This window comes from Serinus canaria, chromosome 8 (assembly GCF_022539315.1).
Source record: "Serinus canaria isolate serCan28SL12 chromosome 8, serCan2020, whole genome shotgun sequence".
NCBI lineage: Eukaryota > Metazoa > Chordata > Aves > Passeriformes > Fringillidae > Serinus > Serinus canaria.
Genome location: NC_066322.1, coordinates 29016647 through 29032774, shown reverse-complemented (window position 1 = coordinate 29032774; position 16128 = coordinate 29016647). Strand labels below are relative to the sequence as shown.

The 16128-nt window shown below is 55.2% G+C and overlaps 1 protein-coding gene across 1 annotated transcript; it reads left to right on the top strand.

Moving 5' to 3' along the window:
* The first annotated feature begins 1307 nt into the window (after nucleotides 1-1307).
* Nucleotides 1308-2788, top strand: IER5 (immediate early response 5). The gene has a single exon (XM_030226632.2). It carries the CDS (start codon nucleotides 1472-1474, stop codon nucleotides 2177-2179), a length of 708 nt encoding a protein of 235 aa, XP_030082492.2. The 5' UTR covers nucleotides 1308-1471; the 3' UTR covers nucleotides 2180-2788.
* The last annotated feature ends 13340 nt before the right edge of the window (nucleotides 2789-16128 follow it).

Below are 16128 nucleotides of genomic sequence, written 5' to 3'. Positions count from 1 at the left end.
GCTGTGTGGCTGAGCGTGCACCAGTCTGGTCACTTCGGAGGGTGGAGGTTTAGTGGAGAAGGGCTCGGCATTTTGAGATGCCAACACCCAAGCTGACATGCTGTTGTGTCTGACACCCAGAGAGTGGCATTTGAGGATTTCCATCTGTGTTTGACCAGGAAGAAAACCTACGTCTGTTCTGAGCGTGGGTTTGTTGGTTGTTTTTGTCTTTTTGAGAAGGCTCTTGCTATGTCAACCATGCGTTGGTGTGGCCTCATCTTCACCTTTTTTTTGTAACCTCTGTGACCAGCCACCCTTTTGTCCTTCCAGAAAGCCAGGACAGCGTTACAGGCCAACAAAACATCATGACAACCTGTGGCTTTCCTTTTGGGGAGTCTGTGGATTCATCCCCTGGGAAAAAAGGGATGGAAGCAAGTTGTTATGTGTCATCTGGGAGTGGGAACTGATACTCTGGGGCAGCATGTTGAACTTCCTTAATTTTAGCCCCTTTCACTTCTTTTCTGCTTGCAGATGGTGGTTAGTCCTTGGTGGAAGGAGGAGGGTTTGCACGCCAAGCTCTGAAACACCTTCCAACCTTTCTCAGAGGCTTCCCTGGAGCCTGGAGCTGTGTCTGGGGGTGACCGTGTTGTCCCCTGTGTCCCCCAGCCTGCTGATCCTGCCACCAGCTTTCACATCTACAGCCCAGTGGTGTTCTAGTCCCCAGCCAAGGTGCTCCAGTTTGCTGTGTTTCCCATCACGCTTGGAGATGTCCTATTTGTACTCCCCGTAGCCCTTCCCAACCCTGTTGTGGATCTTCTTTGTGCCCTGGGCTTTCTGAGAGTTTCACTGACAGACCCCTGGAGCAGAATTCTGCCTGGCAGCTGGGCAAGCAGGGCTTTCTGCTCCACATCAGGGCAGATTTTCCCTGAAATCCTCACAGACACGCTTCGCCCTCCAGCCATCACCACCAGCAGCTCCTTCTCCAGCACGATAATATCCCAGACAAGGGGCTGAACGGAGGCTGCGCTGGGTTTGATGTGTTTTGTTCGGTTTGTTGTTTGTTTTTTTTTTCTCCTCGAGGAACGTTTCCATCGCTTTCCAAGGCCAAAATTCCCCCCGTTCCCGAGTGGGGTGCCCCGAGCCCGGGGTGCCGTGATGGGCCCCACCCGCGCGGCGCGCTGGCGTTGCCGCTTTAAGAGCCCTCTCCGCGGGGCGAGCTTTCGAACGCGCTGCCCTGCGCCGCCATTGGTCGGCGGGCGCGCGCGGGGGCCAGCCGGCGGTTGGAGTGGCCGGCGGCGCGCCCTGATTGGCCGAGGCGGAGGCGGTATAAAATGAAGGCGGGCGCGTGGGCTCGCTCAGTCTGCGGCGCGAAGGGGCGGCGTGCGGAGCTGGCGTGAGGCGTGGATCCCCGCTCGGCCCGGGGTTTTAATTTTTTTTTTTTTTTTTTTTAAATTCTTTACCTCCCGCTTCCCTTCGCCCACCTGCTTTCCCCATGGAGTTCAAGCTGGAGGCGCATCGCATCGTCAGCATCTCACTTGGCAAGATCTACAGCGCGCGGGGCCAGCGCGGCGGCCTGAAGCTGCACAAGAACCTCCTGGTGTCGCTGGTGCTGCGCAGCGCCCGGCAGGTCTACCTGAGCGAGCCGGGCTGCCCGCCCGAGCCGCCCCCCGCGGCCGCCGGCCACCCCGAGGAGGAGCCGCCGCCCCACACCGCCGCCTGGGCGGCCGAGGAGCCGCCGCCGCCGCCCCCGCAGGACGAGGCGGGGAGGGACTGCCAGGGCCCCCGGCCGCGGCGCTGTTGCTGCGGCGAGAACCGCGGGGGCTGCGCCGGGGCCCCCCCGCCGCCGCATTGCCCCCGCAAGCGGAGCGCCGGCGAGCGCGGCCAGGCGGGGTCCCCGGTGAAGAAGCCCCGCCGCGAGGAAGAGGAGCCGCCGCCGATGCCACCGCCGCCCTCGCCGCCGGGCGAGCAGGAGGACATGGAGACGGGCAACGTGGCCAGCCTCATCAGCATCTTCGGCTCCAGCTTCTCGGGACTGCTCAGCAAGGAGCCCAAGGGCCGGCGGCGACCGCCTCTGGACGGCGGCGAGGCGGCGGCGAGCACGGCGCCCGCCGAGGCGGCGGCCGAGCCGGGACAGATCTGCTGCGACGAGCCGGTGCTGCGGACCCTCAACCCCTGGAGCACGGCCATCGTGGCCTTCTGATGGCCCGGCCGCAGAGACTGGCTCCCCGCCGCGGGCCGGGGGGCCTGGCGGTGACACCCACCGAGAGCCGCGGGGCTCCGGCGCCGGCCAGACCCGGCGCCCTTCGCCGCCGCACGGGAGGGACCGCGGGGCAGCAGCCGCGGCACTTCCCCGTTCCCCGCCGGGTCCCGGCTGCCGGCACCCGCCCTGGGAGCGCCCCCGGCCCTGCCCTCCCGGAATTCCCCTTCCCGGCAGAGCCGCCGCCCTCCCCGGCGCCTGGGGGAGGCTCCTCGGCTGCCGCCGACCCCGGGGGCGCCCCCGGCGGGTGATATTTTAAGCTTGGAAAGTATTAAGTTTATTAAATAAAGTGTCTATTTTGGAAAGGTTTAGGTCAGAACTATTACATGGTGCTTTTTAAAAGTGTTTATTGAGAGGAACGAAGTTTACAGACGCTCTGACGGAAAGTCCTTGAGCCTGTTTGTTAGGCTTGGTAACTCCCGGTCTTTGTTGTATAAAGGCTTGGGGCTCCCGTAGGGAATTTTGTACAGTGTTCTCCTTCAGTGATGTATCATGTTTTGTATAAAATGTAATTTCTACGTGTACAACACGTATTAAATATTTTCAACTGTATGAGCCTAGTTCCTGTTTGTGCCCCACTGGCTCGAGGGGGAGGAGGGCAGGCAGCAGCCGGGGTGTGGTTCTGCATGTCTGTGGCTGGATCCACCCAGCCTCGCCAGAGGCTTGGGGTGGGTTAGAGTCCAGCTTTTCTGGGAGCTGGGGAAGAAAGGGAACTTTTGTCAGGGTGCCTGGAGTCCTTCCCGGGATCTTCCAGGAGCTCCCACTGCTCTTCTGGCTACAGCCTCTTCCCGGGGCCAGAGCTGCCGTGGCATTTGAGGTCTTGCTCTGAAAGTACCTAATGTGCAGAGTCACTGTCTGTGGGTGGGAAGAGGTTGCTAAATCCCAGAAGAGAGCTGGGTGCAGTCTGACCAGCCTGTGGCACAGCTGGGCTGAGCACTGGCCTCCAGCATTGCCTGCTCACAGATCTGGATTGGGACTGTGTGAGTGGATTTCACCCAGTAGAACACAGCTACTGCTCTGCAGGAAGTGTATCTGCCTCTTCTTTGCTGTTATTTGCAGAACAGTTCAAACGATAAATATCAGGAGGTGTTTTTTTTTTTTTTTCCTTCTCTTTCATTATCAGTAAAACTATAACTGGGTTAAAGTTCCTGCTGTTAGGGGTGGGGAGAAAAGTTTGGCCTCGGCTTCACAGTGAGTGGAGCGCCCCAAGGCATTGTAATTAGGCTGAATTGTGGGGGAATTTTTTTTTTTTTCCCTTGCTTCTTGCTGGAAGATTCACTAGAGGCTTCTCTGCTCCTAATTAATGAACTTTTCAACTGGGGATTGCGTCTCTGGCAAGTCAAAGATGTGAAACGCAGCCTGGGATATCTGGCTGAACCTTGGGAACCCTTTTTGGGGGGTACATGAGAAGTGACCAGCGTGGGGTTTTTAACACCTTGGACCTGTGAGAAACTGGAAGTGTTGGGCTGGGTCATCCCAAAGCAGGGGGATGGGAGAGATAAGGAGAAACTGCATGGTCTGGGGTGGCTTTGAGGTAGCTCTACTACTTGATGTACAATTTAATAGCTCCTTATTCTTAGGTAAAAGCAAAAGTCCTACCATCTTAATTTTCTGGGTAATTGCACTAATGGTGACACAATTTCAGTCTGGTAGATGACACAAAGAAATGGGGTGTGATGAGACATTTCTTTTCACTGACTGACCTTAGGGAGGTGATGGGAAGGCGCTGTCCTGCTTCCCTCCCTCAGGTGCTCTCCAGGACAACTCCGCACTCTCACTCCTGTCTCAAAGGAGGTGAGTGAGAGAAGAATAGCAGGAGAAGGAGGATGGCTACACAGGGCTATTTCCCCCAGCTCTCCTGCTCTTAGGGTCAGAAGCTGGGCTGGAGGATGGAAACAGCCTCCTGCACCAGCACAGTTTCCTTCCCAAGGCAGGGGGTTGCAACTTTCAGTCCTGCTCCCTGCCCACCAGCAGCATCTCCATGAAAGTGAATGATTTTGCCCAGCTTCCAAATCCCAAAAATGGGATGGGGGCACTCCTGATCTTGACATTTCTAAAAGTTTTCTAGGCATCCAAGCCCTAGAAGATCACTTGGTCCTGCTGGTTTGTGCGGCCCTGGTGTCCCTACACAGACAAGATCCAACCTCCCTTTGGCACAGAGCACCCAGCAGCGCTCCTATCTACTCTGTCTTCCAGAGGAGAGTTGTGCAACGCTTTAATTGCTGCTGGCCTCTGCCAGCAGGGCAGAGACTGCCCACAGGTGCCCACGCAGCTCCCTTGGGCTGGTGTGACCTCCCGTGGAGCTGCCTGAGGTGAGCGAGTTCTCCCTTCCGTGTCCCCAAAGGACTGGTCCAGCTCCATCTGCTGTGCTGACACACGCCTGGTTTGATCCCCTGGCTGGGCTTTTTACCTGGGGGGTTTGCTCCCTGTGACGTGCATGTGTGTCCCCAGGGAGCCTCTGGCTGCTGTGGCTGAGGGGGACAGAAAAAATAAAAAAGTAATGTCCTAGCTGCAGGTGAGCTCTGCTAAGGGGTCTAGACTAAACCAGCCTCAAATCAAAAAGACCCCTAATAAAGGCACTGTGTTACTTTTGGAATCAGTTTTTCTGCTCTGTTTTATTTTCTTTTTTTCAATTCCTATAATCACTTTTACTTAAGCTAGGTCTGTTTTCTTTAATTCATCTCTTCTGTTGTGCTGCTTGTACTTTTCTGGACTTTTCTTTCTGCCCACAGAGCTACAGCGATGAGGCTGACAGAGGGGTCAGCTGAGCAAGGACAGGGAATGAGCTCAAGCTGAGGCTAATGACCCAAACTCACTGCCCAGGCCAATGATGAAGGAGGGAAGAGAAGTGCATAAATAAGCCAGATAAAAATAAAAACTTCCATCAGTTGGGACAGAGGTTGACTCCTATGGAAACTGCCTCACCGGGTCGAGGAGGAGATGACTTAATGGGAGGATGGCAGGATCCTACCCTTCCTAGAATAGTAACGAGCTGCTGGAAGCGCTGGCCTCGGCTGCTGCCCTTCCCCCAGCTCGGGTCAGCTCCCGTGGGAGAGGAGAAGTGCTGGGAAAATCCTCCAGCACCGCCGGAGGGTGGGATAGATGCTGGCAGAGGGAGTGTGGCAGCTGGGCTGCCTGGGTGATGCTTGGGAAGGAGGGCAGGCAGCAGCCTTTCACTTTTCTCCTGCTGTAATCATCCAGGAGCAATCCCTGGATGATTCTCTCAGGGACACCTTCTGGGGAGAGGGAAGGACTTCAAACCGGCTCTAACTGAGAAGGGAGTGTCAAAGGTGTGAATCATCCCGGCCTTTAAAGGTGTCTGTCCGGGCCAGGTGCCAGCAGGGGCTGGGGGAGAGCCTCGGGGCTGGGGGAGAGCCTCGGGGCTGGGAGCCGATGGGGAGCCAGGGGTTTGCAGGAGCTCCGCGTTTCACTCCGGGTGCTCTCGCTTCTTCCTAGGCTGATGCAACCCGGCCATCCCTCCTCTCCTGAGGCATGGGAAGAGGAGGAAGGCTCTGCACACCCACTGCTGGAGCATCCTGTGTCAGCGCTCAGGAATCCGGCAGGCTGCTGGGAGGGGGGCGGGAGGCGGGCCAGCAGCACGGCTGTGCCTGCTGGGGCCTCTCCCTGCCTGGGGAGCATCCCCGGGGGCTGCACCTCCTGGGGGTACCGGAGCATCCCCGGGGGCTGCACCTCCTGGGGGTACCGGAGCATCCCCGGGGGCTGCACCTCCTGGGGGTACCACAGCATCCCCGGGGGCTGCACCTCCTGGGGGTACCGGAGCATCCCCGGGGGCTGCACCTCCTGGGAAATTTGCCTGGGGGTACTGGATCATTCCTGGGGGCTGCACCTCCTGGGGTCTCTCCCTGCCTGAGGAGCCTGGGGACACCAGAGCAGCTCTGGCAGGAAGCTTTGCCAAAGGCTGAACCCCAGGACAGGGTATTTTGGGGGAAGGAGGAGTGTGGCACAGTGCTGTGCAGCTCCAAAGGCTGAGCAGAGGCACGCCTGCATCTCCTGTGCTGCTGCGGGGCTTGCATCTGTCTCCAATGTACTGTGCTTGCCAGTGATGCTCTGCCAATAGATATTTAGGGTGGCTGGGGGGACCCTCCCTCAGTATAACCCCCCTTCCCGGTCCCCAGCGGGTTGGGGGGCTCTTGCAGGGGCACAGGGAGAGGCTCTGTGTTTTCCTGGGCAGGGTGGTCCAGCCCAGGGGGATGGGAAGGCGGTGGAGCTTGCTGGCAGGGCTAAGGCTCATGGAAAACTCCAGGGCTTCTTCCAAGGAGGATCCTTTGAGAGGCTGGAGCAGAGCAAAGAGGGGTTGGCACCGTGAGGGGATGGCTGGAGTGGGGAGAAGCTGGCTGGAAAGTGCCCAGAGCTGCTTTGGCAAGAAGGAAACCCAACAGAGGAGAGTTATTCCAGGCCAGCAAGGGCTCCTGGAGGCAGGGTCAGGGCCAGGCGAGCACTGGGATGACAAACACAAACAACTCCCTCCTCTCGGCCTTCTGGTTGTGATTTCTGCTCCCGACATGCAAACCCTGAGGGGCCCCCTCCCCTCCCCTCCCCTCCCTCCTTCTCCCCAGCTGGGCGAGGGCTGGCCTGGCTGCCTAATGAAATGCAGAGCTGCTTGGGAGAGCAGGGAAAAAAAAAAAAAACACCAAAAAAAAAAAGGCTCTGTTCGAGGTTTTGTGCCTCTGGTTTCCTCTGGCCCTCTCTCCCAGCGGGGTGATTTATTGGCGATGGAGCCTGGGGAGAGGGGGAGGGAAGGGCTGAGAGCTGCAGGCAAGTAGTCATCGGTTATTTCCCAAGCACTCACGCGAGGCAAAGGGAAAAAGGGGAGGAGAGGGAGGGAAACTGCCTGGGCAGGGCTGAGGAGCATCATTTACTGGAGCTGAGCTCTCCCAGTTGCTCTGAGGCGGTGTTTGAACACTTTGCACACCAAAGGACCAGCTTTGAGGCGGATGCCCTCTCCCTCTATCCCAATTTCCCCACTTTCCCTCCCTCCTCCCTTCCCTCCTGGGCAGTGGGGTGCCCAGAGCTGCCTGCAGACATCTGGGCTGGCTCTGCTGGCCCTGCACTCTCTTCTCTGGGGCAGTCTGGAGGGGGGACACCTCATCCTTTTCCCCTCTCCTGCAGCCCCAGCCAAGGAGGCTAGCCAGACCTTTCCCAGGCTGGCAGAAAAGCAGAGGTACCCATTGTCACTGACCCTTTTTCGGGCACCTGCATGCTCCAAAAGTGACATGCTGTGACCTGCCTGATCCATTTGCTGCCTGCAGCTACCCCGGCTCAGACCAGCCTTACACTTAAGCTGGGCTTTAGGCTGTGCAGCAGGGCCAGCAGGGCGGTGTCCCCATCCTCTGGGATGCTCTGGGGTGCTGCTCTGTGGCAAGGTGACCTCCTGCTCAGGAGAAGCAGCCAGGGCTGTCTCTTTTCATGCTAGCTGCTCTGCTTGGGAACTGTGAAAAACGCCAATCACTTGGTTTTTAAATTTTTAAAAGTTTCATAATACTAAAATGGTTATAAAAATAGCAATAAAATTAGAGTAATAAAAATTTGGACAGTTTGGATTAGGACAATATGAGACAATAAAAACAAAGAGTTACAGACAGTCCAGGTGCTTCTTTCTGGGCAAAATAAGCCCGAAAAAGGACCCACGTTAACAGAGGATTATCCCTTAAAAGCAACAGCCTGTTGCATATTCATACACCTCATCCATGGTGCATCAATCCCATTCAAACACAGGATTCTGTCTGGGCAGTGTCAGCTTCTTCCTCTGAATCCTGACGGCGTCTTCAGGGCTGAGCAAGGCAGGAAGAAGTTCATTTCTTCTGATAATGGAACAATAAATTTTCTTTCTCTGAAAGATTCAGGTGTCCTGTGGCTGCTATCTCAGTGAGAGTCCTCTCTTTAGGAAAAAAAAGTACCTTACATAGCATAGTTTCTATTTTAACATGATATTATAACCTAAAACTATATTTAACACACGACTTAAGAAAATGAATACAGCATCACTTTCTAACATAACACAGATAATATTTATTTCAATATTTGCAAAAAGCCAATCACAAAATACGCATTTTTCACAGGAACGAATGCGGTTTCCTCGGGGGAAGGTCTCCTCCTCCTCCTCCTCCTCCTCCTCCTCTTTGCCTGTGCTGACAGCGTCTGACCTCAGCTGTCGTCCCTGGCGGTGCAGGGGATTAATCGGAGCCTCGGGACAGGTTGAGGCATGTCCAAGGCGGAGGGAGGAGAGCTTCATGCGTACAGACACAGAGGAAGGAACAAAAACAATTCCCAGGGAAATATTTTCCTGCTGCTTTTCCTGGCAGCGAGCAGAGCGGGAGGAAAGGACCTCACTTTAAATTGCTCGCAGGAGAGCTCCAGCCGGGGATCGGCTTTGCCTTGGCCTCCTGCACCTCGTGGAGCTCAGCCCCCAGCCCAGACCCACACAGGGATGGCACAAAGGGGGCTTGTTGGATTAAGAATAATTTATTAGTGTATTTTGTAAATTGTTTTAATTTTGTGAAGTTTTATTAAGGGAAATTTAAAAAAAAATGTAAATAGATCATTTAAAGGTAACTAAATAATAAAAATTAATTTCCCACAGGTGCTCAGGCCCCACTCAGCATCCCAGGCTCTGCTGAACCAAGGTGTAATTTTTTTGAATTTTGTAAAGTTTTATTAAGGTAATTGTCTAAAAAAATTTAAATAGATCATTTAAATTTAAATAGATAACACAAATTCATTTTCCACAGGTGCTCAGCCCCCCTGGGGTGCTGCTCAGCATCCTGGACTGTGCTGAGCCTAGGTGTACATTTTTTGAATTTTGTAAAGTTTTATTAAGGTAATTTATTTTTTTTTAATGATCCATAAATAGAGCATTTAAAGGTAAATAGATAATACAAATTCATTTCCCACAGGTGCTCAGCCCCCCGAGGTGCAGCATTCTGGGCTCTGGGATAAATTTTTTTTAAATTTCGTAAAGTTTTGTTAAGGTAATTTTTTAAAAAGATAAATAGATGATTTAAAGGTAAGTAGATAATACAAATTCATTTCATTCAGTCCCCCGAGGTGCCGCTCAGCATCCCGGGCTCTGCTGAGCCAAGGATTGCCTCCGACTGCCGCTGCCTGCCAAGCTCCGGCCGCTCGGAGCCAAGCCGGAGCACTTGGAAAGCGAAGGGAAGGAACCTCCCCAGCACAGAGCAGGGCCCGCTGCTGGACTCTGCCCTGTGCCTCCTCCTCCTCCTCCTCCTCCTCCTCCTCCTCCTCCTCCTCGTGTGCTGTTTGCTTTGGCAAGCCCCAGCCTCCGCCCTGGCAGCGCAGCGCTGCGGTTCGGGTCAGGCCGGGAATGGGGAGCGGGGAGGGGAATGCAGGAGCTGAGGCTGCCCCGGCGGATGGGACCGGCCCTGCTGGGAAGGGCAGGAAGGACACGGCTGGCTCGGAAATCTGCGGGGTGGGATGGGAGAGACAGGAAGGGGGAGAGAGAGCAGGATGCAGGGAGCATGGCCGGAGGGGGATGCAGAGGGGGGAGCCCCAATGCTTGATCTGTGGCAGTCCTGGGGGTGTCTGCTGCCCTCCTGGGAGCAGCAGGGGATGCTGGCGGTGTGGCACAGCCCTCCTGGGAGCAGCAGGGGATGCTGGCAGTGTGGCACAGCCCTCCTGGGAGCAGCAGGGGATGCTGGCAGTGTGGCACAGCAGCAGCAGAGGATGCTGGCAGTGTGGCACAGCAGCAGCAGGGGATAATGGCAGTGTGGCACAGCAGCAGCAGAGGATGCTGGCAGTGTGGCACAGCCCTCCTGGGAGCAGCAGGGGATGCTGGCAGTGTGGCACAGCAGCAGCAGATCCCCCCCAGTGCTGTCCCACTGTCCCAGCTGGAGCATCATTAGGAGAAAAAAAAGGGAGGCAGTGGCTGTTTCAGTGTGTGCCACTCAGTTTCTCAGATTTACTCCTGCCAGCTTGGGCATGGAGCCGTGCAGGCAGGTGGGCTTTGCCAGGCACGTGGTTTTCCATGCCAGCTGCTCCCAGGCAGTGTGTGTTGGTGGAAATGCCAAGCCAGCAGCCAGGGCAGGACAAAGGTTTGTCCCCAAGGCACGGTGCTGAGGGCACCAAGTGTCCCTGCCTTGCCTCTGCCAAGGAGGCTGTGGGAGCAGTGCAGTGCTCTGTCTCCATGGCAATGGCACTGCTGCTTTTTAAGGCAGGAGGAATTGATGTGGGTTTGGGGTTTTTTTGCCCAAAACTGGTCCAGGGCAGTTTTACAGCAGAGTGCAACATCAACAAGCATCTGCAGTCCTGTGGGAATGGGCAACTTGTGAGGTGCAATGGGACAGCCTCACCTCTGTGGGTGAGAGAGAAACCCCAAACTTGGCCCCAGGCCGGGGCTGAGTGAATGGAAAACTCTCAGGGACAAGGGTGTGGGGAGGGCAGAGATGACCACTGTTGGTTTGCAGCCTTGTGTGTGCTCTGCTGGGAATGTTTGACCCCGCGAGCCCTGGACATGGTGGGGAGGCTGGGAGGAGCCACATCCGGAGGAAGGCACAGCTCCCATGGGAAGGACGGACAGGGGAGGGAATCAAGACTTTTCTTCCTGTCCTTTGGAACAGGTTTCTCAGATAAATGGATGCCCTATCCCTGGAAGTGTCCAAGGCCAGGTTGGATGGGGCTTGGAGTAACCTGAGACAGAGGAAAGTGTCCCTGCACATGGCAGGAGGATTGGATCTTTTAAAGTCCCTTCCAGCCCATTCTATTCTATGATTCCCTCCTCTGTGGTGTGGCACGGGTGGCCAGGGAGAGCTGCAAAACCCTGTGTGGTGTTTTCCAGCAGGGATTTACCCCGTGCCACGAGGGTCATGGCAGGACCCAGCCCCCAGCCTGTGCCACCTCCTTCACTGCTGTGTCCCTGCCCTGTGGCTTTGCTGTTAGTGGAAAGCAAATGTCAGCAGGATGGAAACCCTGGATGGAGGGAGCTGGCTATAAATCTGGAGAAGAGGAGGCTAAGAGGTGACCTCTCTACAGCTTCCTGAAGGGAGATTGTAGACAGGTGGGGTTGGGCTCTTTCTCCAGGCACTGACAGAACCAGAGGACACAGTCTCAAGCTACGTCAGGGAAGGTAGAGGTTGGATATTAGGAAGAAATTTTTCACCGAAAGAATAATAAAGCACTGGAATGCTCTTCTCAGGGAGGTTGTGGAATCACCATCTCTGGATGTGTTTAAAAAAAGACTGGACATGGCACTGGGTGCTATAGTCTGGATGAGGTGTTAGGGCATGAGTTGGACTCGATGACCTTGGAGGTCTCTTCCAGCCTGGTTATTCTGTGATTCTGTGATTTCGTGATTCCGTGATTCTGTAATAAACCCCCCTGGATATTTGTGGTGTTGCTCTCTCATCCCTTCTCGGACCATGGCTCTGTCCTTAGAGGACAGCAGTTTGAATTTCTCCCAGCCTTGTCCTTGTTGTGGTTTCCCAGGAGGAATTGTTTTGAAGGGCCAATGTACAGGGTGGTGGCCAGGGTGACACATGCCTCGTGCTTGACCTTGTCTCCCTTTGGTCCTGGCAGCGCTCCCTGCACCGGGCTCACTGAAATTCCCTTCCTGGAAACAGCAGAGGAGCGAGCGTTTGCCTTCAGCTCGGGAGGGTGTGACGTGATGTCCCTGGTCAGGGGCCAGCTGGGGAGGGAGCAGCCACAGGGCTGGGCTCACAGCAGTGCCACAGGGCTGGCTGCTGCTGGGACAGCACCAGGAGACGCTTCTCAGGGGGTGCTGGGGAAGATGAAACAGGAAAGCCTTATAAATGTGATTGCCTGGCAAAAGATTTTGAGAATAAGGAAACTATAAGAGAGATTGAAATGAAAACAAGCTTTGAGATACCTTAGTTATTGGAAAACAATGGTATGGCTGGCTGAAGGTGATTCCCTTTTGATGAAACAATACTCTCTGCTTGCAGGCAGGTCCAAGGGTCAGAGCAGACCCTGCTAGCTTGGCAGGAGGGGCCCAAAGAGGAGTTTTTAGGGTTTAAAATGTAACACAGTATGGTCATGTAATGATTCTTACAGGCTGTATGTAAATGCTATAGGATTTGTATCATAGATTGGTTAGTGAGAATTAGAATGTTCAGCACAGAAGAAAATTTATGGTATTGTAACAGGAACTTCTCTCTCTTTTACTCTTCCTCACTCTCTCATCCTCTTTACCACGCTCTTGCCTTCTCTCTCTTTACTTCTCTTCCCTGCTCTGAGCTGTGATGGCAGCTCCCAGCAGGGCCCTGCACCCAGGCCCTCTGCAATAACCCACAAGTTCCACGACCTGGCTGCAGAGATCTCTGCTCTCTGTCCCTCCTGACCACCCTGCCCCCATGGCTCCTGCCAGGGGGGCTCACACCCAGGCAGGAGGGAAGGCTGTCAGAACAAGCAGGGTGCCCAGGGGCAGGAGGGAGGGAGTGTGGCTGTGCTGCCTGGCCAGCCGAGCACAGAGCCGGGCTCTGATCCCAACCCTGCCATGCTGGCAAGGTCAGTCCCTCCAGGTCACCTCAGTGCCTCTCTGTCCCTTCCCACAGCTCCTTCCCTCTCAGCTCCGGTGCGAGCCCGGCAACCCCGGTTCTGTGCCCGCGGCGCTCCTTGGAGCTGCCCGTGTCTCCTCCTAATATCCAGCTCAGGCCGTGTCTTCTCGGGCTGTAGAGAAGCTGCGGGGCAGGGGGAGCCTGGCTGGATGCTCAGCCGTGCCTCGCTCGCTGCTTTTCCCAGCACAGCCCCGGGGGAAGCAGTTGTTTGGCAGAAGCAGCCGGAGCATCCCCTGCGGCTCCGGCCCGGCTGACTGCGCGTCGCTTCGTGTTAAATCACGAGTGGAGCAGGCTGGAGTGACCTTGGGAGAGGGATTCTGTGTGCTTCCAGCCCCCCAGGCAGCCTGGAGAGAGCCTGCTAAGGGATCAGCCGGGCTTTGCCCTCAGGGAACCCAGCCCCTGTGGGATTAAGTGGCTGTCCTAGCCCAGACCTCACCGTTTTGGGGATTTGTTTGAGGTTCGGGGACCTGGGGGATCTTCATCCAATGTAGCCATGGTATTTTCTGAAAAATCCTTTCCTTAGGATTTTTTCTCCTGAGAAGCAGGAAGGCCTCAGGAACAAAATTCAAACAATGATTCTCTGCTGCTGTGGAATGCAACAGGTGGATCTGGGATTGCTCCCATCTGGTTGTTCGTTATTAATGGCCAATCCCGGTCCGGCTGTCTGGACTGTCTTGGGCAGAGACAAACCTTTGTTATTCATTCCTTTTCTATTCTTAGCCAGTCTTCTGATGAAATCCTTTCTTCTATTCTTTTTGTATAGTTTTTAACATAATATATATCTCATAAAATAATAAATCAAGCCCTCTGAAACATGGAGTAAAGATTCTCGTCTCTTCCCTCATCCTGGGACCCCTGTGAACACCGCCACAAATGGTGACTCCAAGTGACAAACCCCTCCACTATCCAAGGCAGCGCTGCCAGCCCCAGGTGCATCTGCTCAGACCAGGGGTTGGTGTCTGGAAGGACACGCCCAGGGCTGGCCAGGCCAGGTGCAACGCTGTCATTTCCCGGAGCCGGTGGCCTTCGGCTTGTCCCTACACGTCCCTGCACCGTGAGTCACGGCTCCTGCTTCGGGAGTGAGTGTGCACAGAAGAGAGGGGGAATTCTTTCGGGCAGGAGACTCATCATCCTCTCTCCTGCTCCTCCTCCTCCTCTGCCCTGCGAGTTCCCACGGTGGCAGCCAATGGTGCTTATCTCCGTGGGAACAAGGCGCTGCCCATCCATCAGCAGATGTGCTTCAAAGCGGCCGGCTCTGCTGGGAGGGACTGCGGGGACAGCCCCGTGCCTCTCCAAGTGCACTGGCCAGCCTCTTGGGCAAGGGCGTGCTGAAGGTGTGTCCCTTGCCTGAGTCCTCTGGGAAAGCTGGGCTCAGCTGTGGCCAGCCTGGGATGCAGCTCACCATGGAAAGAGAGGCTTTGTTGCCCTGATTTTTAAGATTTTCTAAGCCTTCTGATGTTTACATTCTTATAACAAACTTTCTCACACACTTTCTGTAAATAACTCATTGTTTTGCATTCTTTTATAGAAGAGGAGAAATTTGATGGACTGTTGGTTTGTCCAGTGTCATTGGAGAGGTGGCACTGCCACCCTCCAATCCACGGTCACTTTTGGAAATCTACAAATGTTGCAGTCAGAAATTAAACTCCCCTTTTCCACCTTGAGAGCAGCAGTGTCTGCACGTCGTGTCATTTCGTGTCCTATAGTGACACTTCTCCAAACACATTGGCCAGCTTCTTGTGCAAGGGGCTGTTGGAGGCTGTGTCCCTGCTTTGGGGACAGGTTTAGTGCCAGAGCCCCCTGGGAAAGCTGGGCTCAGCTGTGGCCAGCCTGGGATGCAGCTCACCATGGAAAGAGAGGCTGGGATGCAGCTCACCATGGAAAGAGTGACAAAATAAAAGTGTCAATACCGTCACTCCCATACAAATGTCACCTTTGGGTGTAATCCTTGCTGACTGTGTCCTGCTGGTGCCTGCTCAGCCCTGGCTGAGATGCGGGGGGAAAGCAGGAGCGAGTTGGAAGCAGGAGCTCCTCTCATCTCCTTTCCTTGTGCAGCAAAGCCCTCTCGTGGAAGCTGGCAGTAGCTTGCCAGGGAAAATCTGGCTGCTGCAATGTGCTGCCTCTTCCCCGGGGATGCAGTCTGCCCCCTGTCACTCTGTTCCCTGTGGCCCCAGCCTCAGAGGAGGTGGGACAGGCCCAAAGGTGCCACCCCACCCCTGAAGTGCAGGTCAGTGCTGTGTGACTGCATTCCATCCCATGGGGGTTCCCAGGTTTTCCAGGGAGCTGCTGAACCTGCTCTCTTGGCTGTGTTAGGAGATGCTCGGCACCTGGAACCCTCAAAGAAAAAAAAAAGAAAAAAGGAAAAAAAAAAAAAAAAAAGTTGGGGGAAATGGTTGTGACTTTGGCTTTGTGTACTTGTAAGGACACCACAGGGCACCCCCAGCCTGTGGCACTTGGCACAGGGATGCCAGGGTGGGACAGTGTGTGGTTGTTCCAGAGCTGGTGCTGCCTGGGTCTGCCCAGACCCCACACATGTCCCCAGAGCCTTGGCAGGGATAATTCCCTGGGGCCAGCAGTGGAGGGTGTCGATTTCTTGTGGGTGGCCTGATGTGAAAGAGGCTCAGAGATGATGCCAGGCCAAGGTACAGCATAAACACACCTTGCTGGGGCAGATGTGCTGGCTGGGAGAGGGGAAGACACCGCTTTGCAATGGCTTCTCTGCCTTCCTACAGGAGGCAATGGCAATATTTAAAAAAAATATAATTATTTAACTAGATTGGAAGAGACCTCCAAGATCATTGAGTCCAGCCCAGCCCCAACACCTCAACTCAACCCTGGCACCCAGTGCCACATCCAGGCTTGGTTAAACACCCCCTGGTGGGTGGTGACTCCACCCTGTGGGGACTCCACCACCTCCCTGGGCAGCCATTCCAGAACTTTATCACCATTTCTGGAAAAACTTTTCCCAATATCCAAGCTGTATTTCCCTTGGTGCAGCTGCAGGCTGTGAGCTCTGGTTGTGTCAGTGCTGCTGGAGACAGAGCCCAGCCCCAGCTGAGCACAGGCACCTTTCAGGAGCTGTGAGAGTGATGGGGGCACCCCTGAGCCTCCTTTTCTCCAGGCTGAGCACCCCCAGCTCCCTCAGGGATTCCTCACAGTTTTTGTGATCCCAGCCCCTCACCAGCCTCCTCTGGATGTGTTCAAGCATCTCAACATCCTTCCCAAACTGAGGGGCCAGAATTCCTCCTGGAGGTGCCAGGCTCACTGAGAGGGAGGACATGGACAGGGTGGTGGGGATTTGTGCTACTCCTGGCAAGGTGCTTGTCCTGTCCCCCATCACTCTCC